At 39.3% G+C, this 14041-nt stretch overlaps 1 protein-coding gene across 1 annotated transcript in view; it reads right to left on the reverse strand.

Annotated features, from left to right (window-relative positions):
* The window catches only part of TMEFF1 (transmembrane protein with EGF like and two follistatin like domains 1), a 116586-nt gene that overhangs the window by 6185 nt on the left and 96360 nt on the right, over positions 1 to 14041 (reverse strand). Inside the window, exons 6-8 of the mRNA XM_042839154.1 lie at positions 4929 to 5077; positions 3894 to 3959; positions 203 to 326 (exon numbers count right to left, since the gene is read on the reverse strand). Coding sequence (XP_042695088.1) covers positions 203 to 326; positions 3894 to 3959; positions 4929 to 5077 — 339 coding nt within the window. The remainder of the gene's footprint in view (positions 1 to 202; positions 327 to 3893; positions 3960 to 4928; positions 5078 to 14041) is intronic.

The following is a 14041-nucleotide window of genomic DNA, read 5'->3' on the forward strand; positions in this document are numbered from 1 at the left end:
CATTTGAGCAGCTGAGTCCTTCCTCCAAACACTGGCTTTTGCATGACCAATGCAGCTCTGTGCTGCCCACAGCCCAGGCATGTGGCTTCTGTGCTACTGCATAAATAACTGCAAACGGATACATGCTGTAATTATGGCTAAGGAACATCTGATTAAGCCTTATGGCAATTTCAAGCATATTTTGGAGGAATTCAGGACTTACCGGCAGGAAGCCTTCTGAGTGGAATAAATGAATTCACATTTTCCATGTATACAGTAGCCATTAAAGCTTTCTGAACAAGGTATGTGGTTACCAATGTAAATGTCTTCTCTTTGATCACTGGCGTCTTTAAAAAAAAAAAAAAAAAAAAGAAGATACATAAAAAATATAAATGCTGTACTGTATTTCTTAAAAAATCTCAAGCAAGAATAGTTGAGAAACACCCTGAAAGACTGATAGTAAAGAAATGCAGAACAGAGAAGCAAAGGCTTAAGAGTGAAGTTTCAGAAACACCTGCTGTTATTTGGTAGGATGTATCATGCTGAAAAATGATCCTCAGAGATATCCTAACATTCTTCTTACGTGAGCTTTCTTGAAAGGAGAAAAGTATTTTTGAGGGAAACAACCAAGCGAGGGAAGATCAGAAGTTGTGTCAGTGTCACTGTAGCACAGAGCAAACACATAGATACATAAAGCCCACTCCCATGTCTAAACAGAAGATCTGAAGGGTTGGAAAGAAACTAAAGCACATTTTATACTTACTGGGTAGAAACTTCTGACTGGTATCACCAGTCATTACAGCTGAAATCAAACACATTACAACAGCGGTCTTCCTACAGAAATTCCTTTTCAGAGAGTAGGAACCTCAAAATACTGCAGCGAGCTTAAAACACCAATTCTTTTGGAAAGTGTAATGATTCTGACTGGAATGGAGTTAACTCTTTCATCCCTATAGCCCCTATAGTTCTGGGTTTTGAATTCATAGTTGAAGTATTGTTGGTAACAAGCCAGTATTGGCTGTTGCTGAAGGAAGCTTGCAGAGCCAACAGACTTTCGCTTTGTCCTATTCATCCCTCTGCTCCCCCTGAGAAACCTGGGGGTGTTCAAGAGCTTTGGAAGGGAGAGGACAACTGTCCCAAAGTGTACAAAAGGATATTCTGTATCATAGGATTTGATACTCAGCAATAGAACTAGGGGTTTTGGTCTTCCTTCCCAAAGTGGCAGTTGTTCAGAGATTGGTGGTACGGGTCAGCCTGTGGGAGATTGTGAGTGATGGCCACTGTATCGCTTGCTTTATTCTTTTTTTCTCCTTCATTTATTAAACTATTTTTACCTTGAGCAATTATTTTTTTCCTCACTTTTGCTCTTCCAATTTTCTCCCCTGTCCTCCTGAGGGAAAAGAGTAGGTGAGTGAACAACTGGTGGATGCTTAACTCTGGCCAAAGCAGCCCAGCAGAGGAAGGCAATCCCTTCCGCCCAAGACTTGCTGCATCTGTCACTATCAAAAGCTGCATACATTTTATACCATTTCCCCAAAACTTTTTCTGTAAAGAAATCTTAAATACAGAAGTTGGTCTTTTGTAATGAACTTCTCTAAAGTGCAGGGATCAAAAGATGTGGTTGTAATTGTGGAATTATGTTCATTTCTAGGCAATAGACTATATCTTCACGAATACAAGATTATAGTGAACTGCAGGTGCAAAGCAAAAAGGGACTGTGAAGAAGAATTCTACACAATCACCGATTATTTCAAATAACACCAAAAAGAAAGAGAATGCATTCATACAAAGAGAAAAAAAAAGGAAACACATGCTGCTGTTCTAGGTTCTCCTTGAACATTTTCTGGAATATTAAGAAAAAAATTATCTAAACTTTAGAGGTTTCAGAAGACTCTCGGTTTCTTAGTAAGGAAGCCTATTAGTTCAGGCTGTTCTTCAAAGTTACAGAAGACTTGACACAAGTGAAAGACATAGCCTTATACTGACAGTATACCTGATACTGCTCTGTTGGAATAGACTACAAGGTGGTATATCCAAGACCACATGGTGGTATGTCCAAGAGGAGGAAAATTGGGTCATCCCAAAATTGTTGCCTCCTTCCTCCTCCAAGCAGTTAATTACTGTTGTATCTATCTCAATCAGGGGCTAGTAATAAGCTACATACATTAGTCTGTCCAGATGGCTGTGCTGTGCCTGTTCTTATTGTACATATGAATGCAGAAAGTGAGGCCCAGTGACAGATGCGTCCCCTGGAAGGCAGCCAGGTAGCCACAACTGCCCAACCAGAAACAGAACATAGGCTGAGCAAAGTAAAATGGACATTCATCCATCCATTGGGGGATGGGAATCAATTTTTAATGTGAGAGGCCAGCAAGACTTCTAAGTGAGAGATTTAACTGGTGTAGAAAAAGTGTTCAACTAAAAAAAATTAGACGTATTACCAGAAAGAAGAAGCCTGCACAGCAACTGAAACTGCTGTTCATCTTAGCAGGACAAAAGCAGAAGTTCAGTTGCACCAGTGAAGTGAGACCATTCTGATTTAACTTTAGGTAGATACAATAGGTACTGCAGGAAGAGGAGACCATCCTGACCATGATTCTAAGGACTGAGAGATACTATACATTCAGAAGAGAGGGTTTAACAAGAATAATGCACAGGACTCAAAAGTAAAAGCACACAGATAGAAGTGCAGCCTGTTCTCTTCTCCTGTAGGAAAAAGTCAATCATAGTACTTCACTTCAGGCTTTCGCTGTGTAAAAAACTTGACTACCACATAAAAAAATTTAGAACTATTTTTTAGCACAACATACTCCCTTCTTGCTGAACTTGAGACTGCACAAACTATATATTTAATCATAATTATTATATGCAGTTCTCTTCTCATTTACTTGATTTCAAGGACAATTTATGGGCAAGCAATAAAAGACTATAACTTCTTCCAAATAGGAACCAAAAGTGCTGTTTTATCAATCACATAATAAGATGTATATTGCATTTCATCCCTTTTATGCCCCCACAATGTAAGTGAATATTGACATTACATTATTCCAATTGGTACTTAAAAAGAATGAAAATAAAAGAATTTGTGAAAAAGGAAAAAAGCACAGGGCTTTTTGGCAATTAATGGGTTTTCAAGATGAACACAGGGAATGTTTAAAGGCATGGTTGAATGCTTTTATTGCGGGTGGCCATGGGAGTGCAAAACAAGCATAATGACAGAAAAAAATTAAAGGTCAGTGCTAGCACAGAAGGTAAAACTGCTATTATTTGTGAGAGAAGAGGAGGCAAGGTTATCACCTATGCAGATCTGCTCTGAGAAAGCCAGGTGTTTTTCCTGGACAGCAACACTTTGAGCAAGAGCCATGAGCATTTGTTCTGAGAAAAAATGAGGTGCTGACACATAAAATAATTGAGCAGAAAGTGAAACTCTATCTTCTTTTGTTTATACTAAGGAATTAATTCATACGGGTAAAACCTTTCCAACCAATGTGATTTAGCATTTTGGTTTACATAAAAGATATTAAAATGACCAAATACAGAATCTGCATTTTTTTTTCGTAGATGTTTTCAGAAAAGAGGGGGCTGCAGGGGGCTTGTGTAATTTCATCTGTTATCTCACAGCTTGATATCTTGCAGTAAAAGCATTTTCACAGCACTTGGCAGGGGTCTAATCCTGTGACTGTTGAGTAGGGGTGGTGAGCAGCTGAGTATCTTGAAAGAATACGGCAAGGCAAAATTCACAAGTCCTGCACATCTACTTCATGCCTTACAATGACAGTGCTGCAAGAAAGAAGCTGTTCTTAGGTTTGTTTTGGCTACAGAAATCAAAGCTGCAAGAGACCAGAAAGGACCTGCTCACTGTCTTTTCTCATCTTGGGAAACCATAACCAAACAGCACAAAGACAGCACGATACCTTTCACCTCTGGCCGATACTGCATGCCGTCGTCCTTCTTTCCAACTGCGTTTGTGTCATCTGCTTCTAGATGATAAATACATGCATGGATAGCTATTAGGAAAAGCTTAATTCCAAGCCACTGCATACACATCATTGAGAATAACAGTCAAAGAAAAAAGTGCAGTACAAGCACACACACTCCCATATTGTTCCTCCCATCCAACCACAGCAGGAACATGTAGAGTCTATAACCCCATACTCTAGCCTAACACAGGGCACATCTCAGGCTGTAGATTTTGAACTTCAATCTCTTCCATTATATGGGCCTAGGTTATTTTGGTTGAGATATATATTCTTTTTCAAACTATTCAAATTACAGTTTTTGTCACAAGCAAGGGGATGGTGGACAGCTGTTACTACAATGGGAAGGTCCTACAGCCAATTCACCTTGATCTGACTGCAATCAAGACTCTAAAACTGTGGATGTCCCCTCCCTGGAAGCATTCAAGGACAGGCTGAAGGTCCCTTAAAGGTCCCTTCCCACCCAAACCATTCTATGATTCTATGATCAACAGCACACGTGGCAGCAGTCTGAAGGTTTTGGTGCACCTTTCCAGCACTGGAAACGGGAATGGACAAACAGCAGCGCAACTGAGGCTCAACTTTACTCACCTTGCAACTATATTTTACAGTCTCCAGTAGCAACAGTGAGCATTTTCCACGTTCCAGTATTCCCTTTCTTTCCTACTTCTAACAGTACCCTCATGTAGGGATGTTGCTTGCATTCTCCTATAACCTTTTGTTGTCTTTTCAGATAATAGCAGCCAAAGGAAGAAAAGTTAACAGAAGCATACACATCATATATATGCAGTGTAAACATACATCTACGTGGGGAAAACTAAAATACAGATGGTGAGTTCACTGATAGTGAGGAGAACTAAAATACAGTTCACTGATACCTGGATCAGCCAGTTCTAATTAAAAATGAAAAGGCTTTACCAAGCCTATTCATATCAGAATTTACATTTGTTGGAGAAATAAAATTAAACCTACCTGAGCAGTGTCCAAGATGCCTAATGTCTATCTGCTCTTGCCTCAGACAGGATGCTTCTCTAACAAAGCAGGGGTTGTTATAAGAACTTCCATCAGAAGCACAGACAGGATTAAAACTGTATCCACTGCAGTCTATATTGCATACACACCTGGAAATTGAAACAACAAAATTGACATCCAGCAAGCAAAGAGTAAGTACTGTTGAGTCTTGAGCAAACAAAGCTAATATGTTAATACCAGCCTTCTTCATCCAGGAGAAGAGCGTGTCGCATGAGGATGTTGAAGAATGTTGCTGATACCTCAGGTTTCCAAGAAGAGTTTACAGAATCATGAATAAGTACTTCAGCATTCTTTTTAAAAATGTATTGATATTTAGAGTTTTGCAATAAGAACAGTCTCACTGATTAACAACCAAAAAATGATGACACATTGCTGGGAACATTCACAACATGAATAAAAGTATGTTTGTTGTTTTTCAAGAATTCTGCTTTTTCAAAAGCAAATTAATATTCCACTTTTTTGGGGGTGTCAGGATCCCTGAGGAGGAGCAAGAACAGGACTTCCATTTCTGTTAAGCATTTAAAATAATTTTTTTTTTTATTTCAGAGGGCTGAATGCAATCAGTGTACTTGGACAACTGTGTCATTTCAACAATACATTCATTCATACCTTTGAAAGTTAGCAATGCATTTATTATTATATTGTATTTAAAACAGGATTATGTGATCTATTTCATGTTACATTCACGTAATACTTCAGTTGTTTTAGACATTTTCTGTATCATTTTTGTATGATACATGTATTTTTCTGACAGAAAAGCATTTTCTGTATCATTTGCAACAAGAGATCATAAACAAAAGTCAGGAAAAAGACCTATCATGTAGCAGGCTGCTATTGACCAAACATAGTGCAGACTAAGACTTGTCTATGGCTGAGACTTACTCCTTTTTAGTTAGACAGTTCTGCTGCTCCTCCAAAAAGTTCTGAAATTTGGTGTGCATAAATGGCACTAGAAAGCTTACAACTTTCCATCCTCCAACCTCTTACTTATTTCAGTCAATATACTACTTTTTATGTGAATCTCTCTTTTTCAATTTTTTAAATATTTTTGATGTCACTTCTGTCCACAGAAGCAAGTGGTGTGGCTGCAGGATGGATGAGGCAGGGGTGCTGTGAGAGCAGGATAGAGGTGAGAGCTCTGCATCCTCTAAGGCGGACACACTCATCCTCTCACCAGAAACCTCCACACAGGAGACACATGGTCTGTCTGACTGCTGTTAGCTTAATCTGGGTTCATTCTTGTAAGACATGGAGTGGAAAAAAACCAAACACAAGCTATCTACATGTCAGGATTTTTAAGTTCTTTCCAGCTGTTCCAGATACAATTAAATGATTAAATAAATGTGTGTGTGTGCCTCAAGTCAGTAACAAATCTTGCAGCAGAACCTATTTCTACCCTTTTTCTCTTCTCTCTTTCCATGAGCATATTTTGTTACTTTTGTTATTTTTGGCTTTAAAGCTACCACATTTCCCAGTAATATTTCAAACCTGTGAGCTTCAGATTATTGCTAGACAAATGAGCAACTCTAGCACAAACATTTTATGTGCACCTACAGACAATTAAAAACTGCCCCAGTAATGAGGCTGCACACATCTTAGGGTGCTACCTCAAAGTTGTCTTGAAGCCCCTAAATATCAATGGCACGTTACATTATTTTTTTTCTTACTAGAAATGGGAACTCAGCATAGTTGTAAACCTTAGACCTGGGAAAGGAAGTACTCTTTTGTTTACATCCTCCCACATGACTTTAAGCTCAATAAGCCTAATGAGAGGTTTATTAGGATTTAGTACATGCAAATAAAAGGCTCACAGCTCAGCAGTTGTGTACATTTATTGAACCAAACTAACAGTGAGCTAGTCCTCATCTGTGTGGCACTGGCTGTGTGCTTACTGATATCTTCCCTCAGCCATCAGGAATCTCTTCTACACCTGGATGCCCATCCTTGCCATATTTATTTATATCTCCAAGCAAATTCCATCTCTGTTTTTGTGTCCAAACAGCTCCACTTCTGCCTATAGTCATCATCCAAAGTCTGCAGCACCACAATTACTGTTAGCTCTTATCATTGCTAGTGACAAACAACGTGATTTTTGAAAATCATTTTTCCTTTCTCATGTTACAAGTTAGTGTTCAAACTGCTTGGTAACTGCTTAAATTTTCAAGCTGTGTTTAGTTCAGACTTAACACCTAGTGTTAAATGCATGCTTACTTCAGACTGCAAAATGCTTGTTTTGGGGGGTAGTTGTGAATTCCTGTCTTCTTATTCTCAGATTGTTAATAAACACTCCCAGCCTTAACTGTAACCCCATAGCCCATGTACAAAAATTTATTTTCAACATTTAAAATTCTTATCTAGATGTTGGAAAAAAGGGGGAAAAAAAAAGCACAAAAAATGAAGAGCTCAGAGCTGCCCCTCCACTCCCCGTGAGGAGCTGCAGCCAGCATGAGGCGTCCCCTCAGCACTGGGCTGAGCCAACCCAGGGACCTCAGCTGCTCCTCATACCTCTTGCCCTCAAGAGACCCTTCCTCATCTTTGTGGCCCTCCTTTGTATGCTCTCTAAGCGTTTTATGTCCTTCTTATATTGTGCCACCCAGATTGCACACAGTGGAGAGGTTGCACAGTGCAGAGCAGAGTGGCACAATCCCTTCCCTTGGCTAGAAAGCAGTGCCAGAGTATCATTGAGTAGGTCTTGACTGCCTTTCTCTGTGAGGAGGCTGGGCAGAAGGTGGTGCTAGTTCTTTCTCTGATGCTTTTTGCTATTACCAACCACTACCAGCCAAGGTGCTTGCAAATCCAGCTGAGGTCCCAGGGCATCTCCCAGCACGAGCACACCTGGTTCAGCATCTGCCCCTGCTTCCAGGATCATCCCATCCTCCTTCCAGCCCTCTTTCTCCTTTCTAAGACCACTTCCTTTCAGGACCCTTTTCTCTCCAGAACCCAAGGTTTTGCTTTCCCATTCTAGACTGTCTGCAGGAATGAAATGCACCATCAGGTTCCTAATTGATGACCTCGCGTCATGTCTCTTTATTAATTGGAGAACTCAGGACGTGACAGTTCCACTTAGCCTGTATTACCCCAAATTTACAAGCAGTCCATGGTGGTTGCAGCTAGCAAGTAGCAAGCTTCTGCTCAAGAGTTCAGAAGTTTCATACATTCACTCACATGCACATAGTTATCTGCCTGAGGCTGTTAGCTGCTTTTTTGCCTATGTCTGTGAGGCAAAATGATAGCTCAGACTTCTACCTGGCAGTTCAGTTATTTGTATAGATGCTTCAACCGAGCTGTCTGGCATGTAAAAGTAGGCAATTTACATATCCTGCTGGATAATGAAGGGGGCTGACATGCTTCAAAAATTAAGATTATTGTGCTCCATTATTCAAAAGCAAAAATCTGAAACCTTTCAGAGGACTGGAAGGGAATTAGTTAGGGCTTTAGCTGGGGCATGATGGCATGAAGAGAAGAGGGCCTCTGTGGATGCAGCAGGGTATCAGAGAGGGAGCCAGGAGCACATGGTAGGAAAGTGCATGTGGGGGACTCTGGGCTGGGCATCAGGCAGAGATGAGTGGTTTGACAGCATGCCTTCCTGCCCCAGCCCAGGAGAGGTGAGTGTGAACAAGAACAAAAAAAAAAAAGGAGGTAGGAGCATAATGAAAAATTGTTTGGCATGTTTGATACCACCTTGCACAGCCTGTAGTCTCCATGGTACTGCCTCATCTATCTTTCTTCCTTTTGCTAATACGCCATGTGTGAGCAGACTAGCAGAGGCCCACATCTCCACATACTCCCATCCTATGAACTCAGCTTAAGGGACTGAACTTCCCAGTGAAGCTGAAATACGTTTTTGGTAGAAAACATGAAACAAAAAATGTTTTTAAATGCTCCGTGTTTGCTAAGGAAGGTAAAACCACGGGAGAATGAATTGCTGCTCTGATGCCGTATATCAAAAAAAACAAAGTTGGCAGCTGAATTCCTGAGAGAGGACAGGCTCACTACCACTGTCTGAAACCTAAAAACAGCTCAGGAAAGTATTGTAAGAATCCCAAATGAGCCTTCTGTGAAATACAGAAAATATGCTACATCCTGAAGTCAGAGAGCTACAGAGAGCAGGACAATAGCTTGATGCTGTAGCAAGGACAGAAAATTCAACAGCCTAAGGGTAACTGACCCCCACCGTGGGCTGGACTCCTAAAGTCAGGCAGACGTCAAAGCCTGGGACAACTAAACACAGCCCATGAGGAGGTGTAAATTATACACCTTGTTGATTTCAGCCCTTATTTTGTTACTTCAGGCAGTGGCTTCCTGCTTTTGATTTTAACACCTTGTGCTTCAGAGGCTTTCTTTTCAGTCTCCCAAACAGCAATACACCATGTGACCCTTCCTCCCCTTCCTTTTCCAGTAAAATAGCAGTGAAGTACTTTTCAGTGAGAGAAAATACATGCCTTAGCCTCTTGCCTCCTTACCCAGGACATCAGAAATTAAAAAAAATATATATATATAATTCTATGTGAACTCATCCCTGCCGTGAAATGTTAAATAGTACAGTTAAATTACAGGGGAATGATTTGCAATGGAACATAATTTTATAAAGCAGGAAGCCTATATCAATAAGGTTTAGGTTAAGATACTAACCCACATTAAAAAAAGGTATTTCAAACAGAATTTTCCACCTTATTTCTACTCATTTAAAATATATATTAAAGTACTGTTCTGCATCTATTGAGACAGCATCACAGGTTTGATTCTAGCTTTTCATATTTTTAACTGAGTTTTAGATAAAATTTTCATTCTATACTTTATGGAAAAGAAGAGGAGCAAAATGCATTCAATTATGAGGTGTGCTTTGTGCTTGGGCCTTCTGGTAAGCAAGTAGCTGCACACTGAAATTACAATGTACCAAAACAGATGTTTTAAGAAAAAACCAAAAAAGCAAACAAAAACAAAAACAAAAACAAAAAACAAAAAAACACCCAAAAAACAAAAAACAAAAAACAGTGCCTATCACACAATACTTTTTGTAATAATAGAAAGTTATTCACATATGGAAACTCAATCCTTGCATGTGAAATTAACCAAAATTGCTTAGACACTGCTGTTTCGACCCCTCGGTATATTTTCGTAAATGTTAAAGGTTGGTTCTATTCTGGATGACTGCCACAATCCTAGCTGCCCTGTGAGGATGTGAGTCATAAATAAATGCAGAACAGTATCTTGCTTATATGCTTCTAGTGTGGAAAACCTGATATTAAAACAGCTTTCATGCTGAAAGTAGCCAGAAAATGCAATGACAGGACAACTGTGGCTGAAGTGAACTCCCAGACTCCAGAGCAGAGCCAGTGACACTTGGGGTCACATGTGCCAAGGCTCAAATATGGGCAGCAGAGAGGTTTGAGTCCTGTCTCTCAGGCAAGTGCCACACTGACAGGTATACTTATGCCTCGCAAGTGATCGCGCAAGGGAATCAGGAAGGCTTTTAGGAAAGAAAACCCAAAATTTTATCTAAGAATAATTATTCAAAAATTATTATATCAAAAGCTTGGAAAAACATTAAAACACTTTTAAATTCCATAATATCATTCTCAGCCAGTTCTTCTGAGTAACTCCCAGGAACCATTCTCTAAAGTCCAGCAGCGGTCCAAGCACAAACTACTGATGCTGATAAAAGCAAGTGCACAGAAAAGTACACATCAAAAGTAATTTTAAAAAAATGCTCTCCCTGTTCCTCCAGTTGATTTTTACAAAACATCAGTCTTACTTTAGACTTGCCAAAGCCGTGCCTTGTTGAGTAAATTGATCATCGTATCCCAGCACAGGTTGAGAGAATGGCAAAACTTTTGATCTACTGTTAATTTTGGATGTTTTTGCATCACCACCTAGGAATTCCACAGTTCAAGCCCCACTGCTGCTCTGCTGTTGGCTTTTGTATGTGCTTGCCAAACATGATCCTGCTTTTTGCTCGTAAGAAAAATGAAAAGCTACCAAGTGGTACCTTCTGTCTGATGTGTGGCTGCTCAGTGCAGCTTTCAGAAGAAGAAAGTTAATCACTTAAAGAGCAGCCACTTAACATACATTTGTACTAAGGATAACTTAAAAGTACTTGATGCCTCATACCAGAAAAAAGTGAATGAGTGCTTTCAGTTTTTGCTGTAACAGCTTGCTATAGAAGTCATACTGGGATAAAAAGAATCAGAGCAAAACAAGACTTTTTTCAAGACCCTTCTTATTAGTTTTCAAGCCAAGAAGCTAGAAATAGGTACTTAATTCTCCAAGCTGATGTCTTGCTGGAGATGTGTCTCCAGCTTTGTGTCTCTCAATAGACGCCTGAAAATTCCATAGGACATATCCAGATGTTTTCATGATGCAGTAGGGTATACACAAAGAAACTAAATTTTGTCACTTGTCATGAGAAAGCTGATGTCCTAAGAAAGAAGGCAATGATTTGCTTTCATGGAAGTTCAGTTTTCTTGCGAAAATGTGCTTTTGGAAGTTGCATGCATATCATTCACTAACATCGCTAGTTAAACAGAAAAGCATTTGAATATCAAGTGGTGATAAAATTGAACCAAGCAATAATAAAAAATGTGCTTTCAATAAATAAGAAATGAGAACGTACCATTCATTTATAGACGTTACTAGGTGTAACAAGGGAAACTTATTTAGTAAAATGACGTGACACATTTGAAACAAGCTCAGGCTGTAAGAGCACTTGCTGTTATCAGTAAATTAATTAGATCCCCAGAGACCACAACACATTTCAAGGCTCCTTTTCCTTTCCAGGCTTCAAGGAGCATGCAATTTCTTGGAAGTTCTAGCTGCTTAATAACTGCGAGAGATTCAAAGGGAAGAGGAAAAGCAGATTTGTGGAGTGGGTTTGACTGCTGTGAGAGGCCAGCCATTCCAAGTAGAGGGCAGGCCTTTGTGCCCATGTGGGATTTTCCAAGAATGTTTTTCTGGATGGGCATCATGGGGAGTACTGTTTGCCCCTCCTTTCCAGTAATAGAATGTAACAGTAAGCTTTCTCAGCTACTCACCTATTTACTGACACATCTGTTTACAAGTATAGAATGAAAATAGCAGAATAAAACAGCACGTGAGATGCACACAGATGGATAAATGTAAGCTTGATGGAATAAATTTAGTTGAACAGAAATAGCTGGGGTGTTGCAATTGCAGTTAAGAAGATAACCAAGTGTGATAAAGGCACATGAAGGATTACCTTTTGTTTGATGTTCATTCCCTTGTGTGCAATTCTCTCCAGATGAAACTTGAACTAAGAAAATCTGGGTTTCAAAGTGATTTCTCTACCTATTCAACTAATGTTGAATATTCATTAGGCTTTTTTGGCGTCCTTTTTAAAATCCCTTTTTAGTACCGAGGAGGTAAGTGCAAGTGAAATAGATTTCAATTCTGCAGGCTTCTTTATGTCCTGCTTGAACACCCTCTCGGCCTTTACTTCTGCCAGCAAAGTAGCACACCCTTTAAATACCATAAGCCTCAGCTACTTTCCAGCCACCCCTTCACTTCCTACTTTAATTTTATGGCTTTCTCTGATCACTTTAGAAATTAAGTCCGTAATCAGAGTGAGCCTCTAGCAGCACATAGTGAATGATGCCTGTTCTCACAAGAGTGGCCTAACTCTTCCTCCATCCTCAAATAATATAAACCTTCAAAGACCTAGCATGCATTGCTGCAAAGCTCTTTAAAACTCACATTAAAGAAAAACAAGCCTGGATTATTATCCACTAGAACCTATTCAATTTCTTATTAGTTAGTATAACGAAGAGATCATTATACAATTCCTTCCATATCAGGATTTACCAGAGGACAATTGCACATAATTCACAACACAACTGAGAATTGTATGTAATCCCATATAAAAATCATAAATCCCTTGCTTAGGTTGATTTCCTTTATTTGTGTTTGTTTTTTAGGGTGATCTGTAACATGACCAGTAGAGCTGAAAAGCCCAGTGTGCGCCAAGATGAAATTGCCAATAGAAAACTATATGTTTCTATTGCTTCCCTACAGGGTTAGCTCACTTGCTTCCACCACATCAGCACTACTCTTGGTGGCCCCAAGCTGTGTGTTGCCATCTCCAGCCCCACTTCTCAACGGGAAGTCATTTCCAGTTCCAAATTCAGGCAGAAAACACACACCACCCCCATGCTGCTTACATCTTTAGGCTTCTGGCCAGTTTCTTCCGCAAAAGTTAAAATTTACCAACTCACGTGTCCTTTTCCATTCCCTTACTACAAGTTTTGTACCATTATGCTGCTTAACAGAGCAAACTTCTGGCCAGAGAGACATTGTGAGGGACAGGACAGAAAATGATGTACAGAAAGACCAGTCTCAGACAATGGCTTCTCCACGAAGAATGCAATGAATGATTCAGTTTTGTTGGTAAAGGGGGAAAAATCGTATCTAATCTATGTGAAGTCTGTTGTCTGCAGGCTGTAGCTACCTACAGAAAGGTACAGAACAAATAAAGCATTGTAAGTCTTTATGTATCTTAAGACTAGTGCATTCACTAGTGATTGTTAATGGTTTTTAAAAGTCTGTCCATAAAGTCAAAATTATTTGAAATACTTATAAGATGTATGAGAAAGAAAAAAAAAACTATATTCCTGTGATGTTTCCTCAAATTGATTCCTTTTCACATTTATATAAGGAAATCTTATATAATATACTAATCTGCATACACTTGAACATTAATTTTCTAAGTATGGCATGCTGTTTATGACAACCATCTGCTCAGACTTCACTTCTTTCTGTTAGTCAGTCCACTTAAAATTAACATCCACAGTTTTTGAAAAGGCAATGCAAATAATAAAGTTGTTCATATTTTTGCATTCAATTTACCATGCATTGTAACCACTTCTGGTATAGATAATATTTATGAGAAATTAAAAAAAATGAAGATACAAATCACAAATGCTGTGCAAAGCTTTCATTTTTCAGACTATGTATGATCTTGTATAATAGAGGCATATATTGCAATTTCGATCAGGCAGCTATCTTACTTCAATCCTTAGCCTGAAAACTAAAAACTTGTA

Source organism: Centrocercus urophasianus, unplaced genomic scaffold (genome assembly GCF_019232065.1).
Source record: "Centrocercus urophasianus isolate 14NV4802_14NV808 unplaced genomic scaffold, USGS_Curo_1.0 seq_11, whole genome shotgun sequence".
Classification (NCBI taxonomy): domain Eukaryota; kingdom Metazoa; phylum Chordata; class Aves; order Galliformes; family Phasianidae; genus Centrocercus; species Centrocercus urophasianus.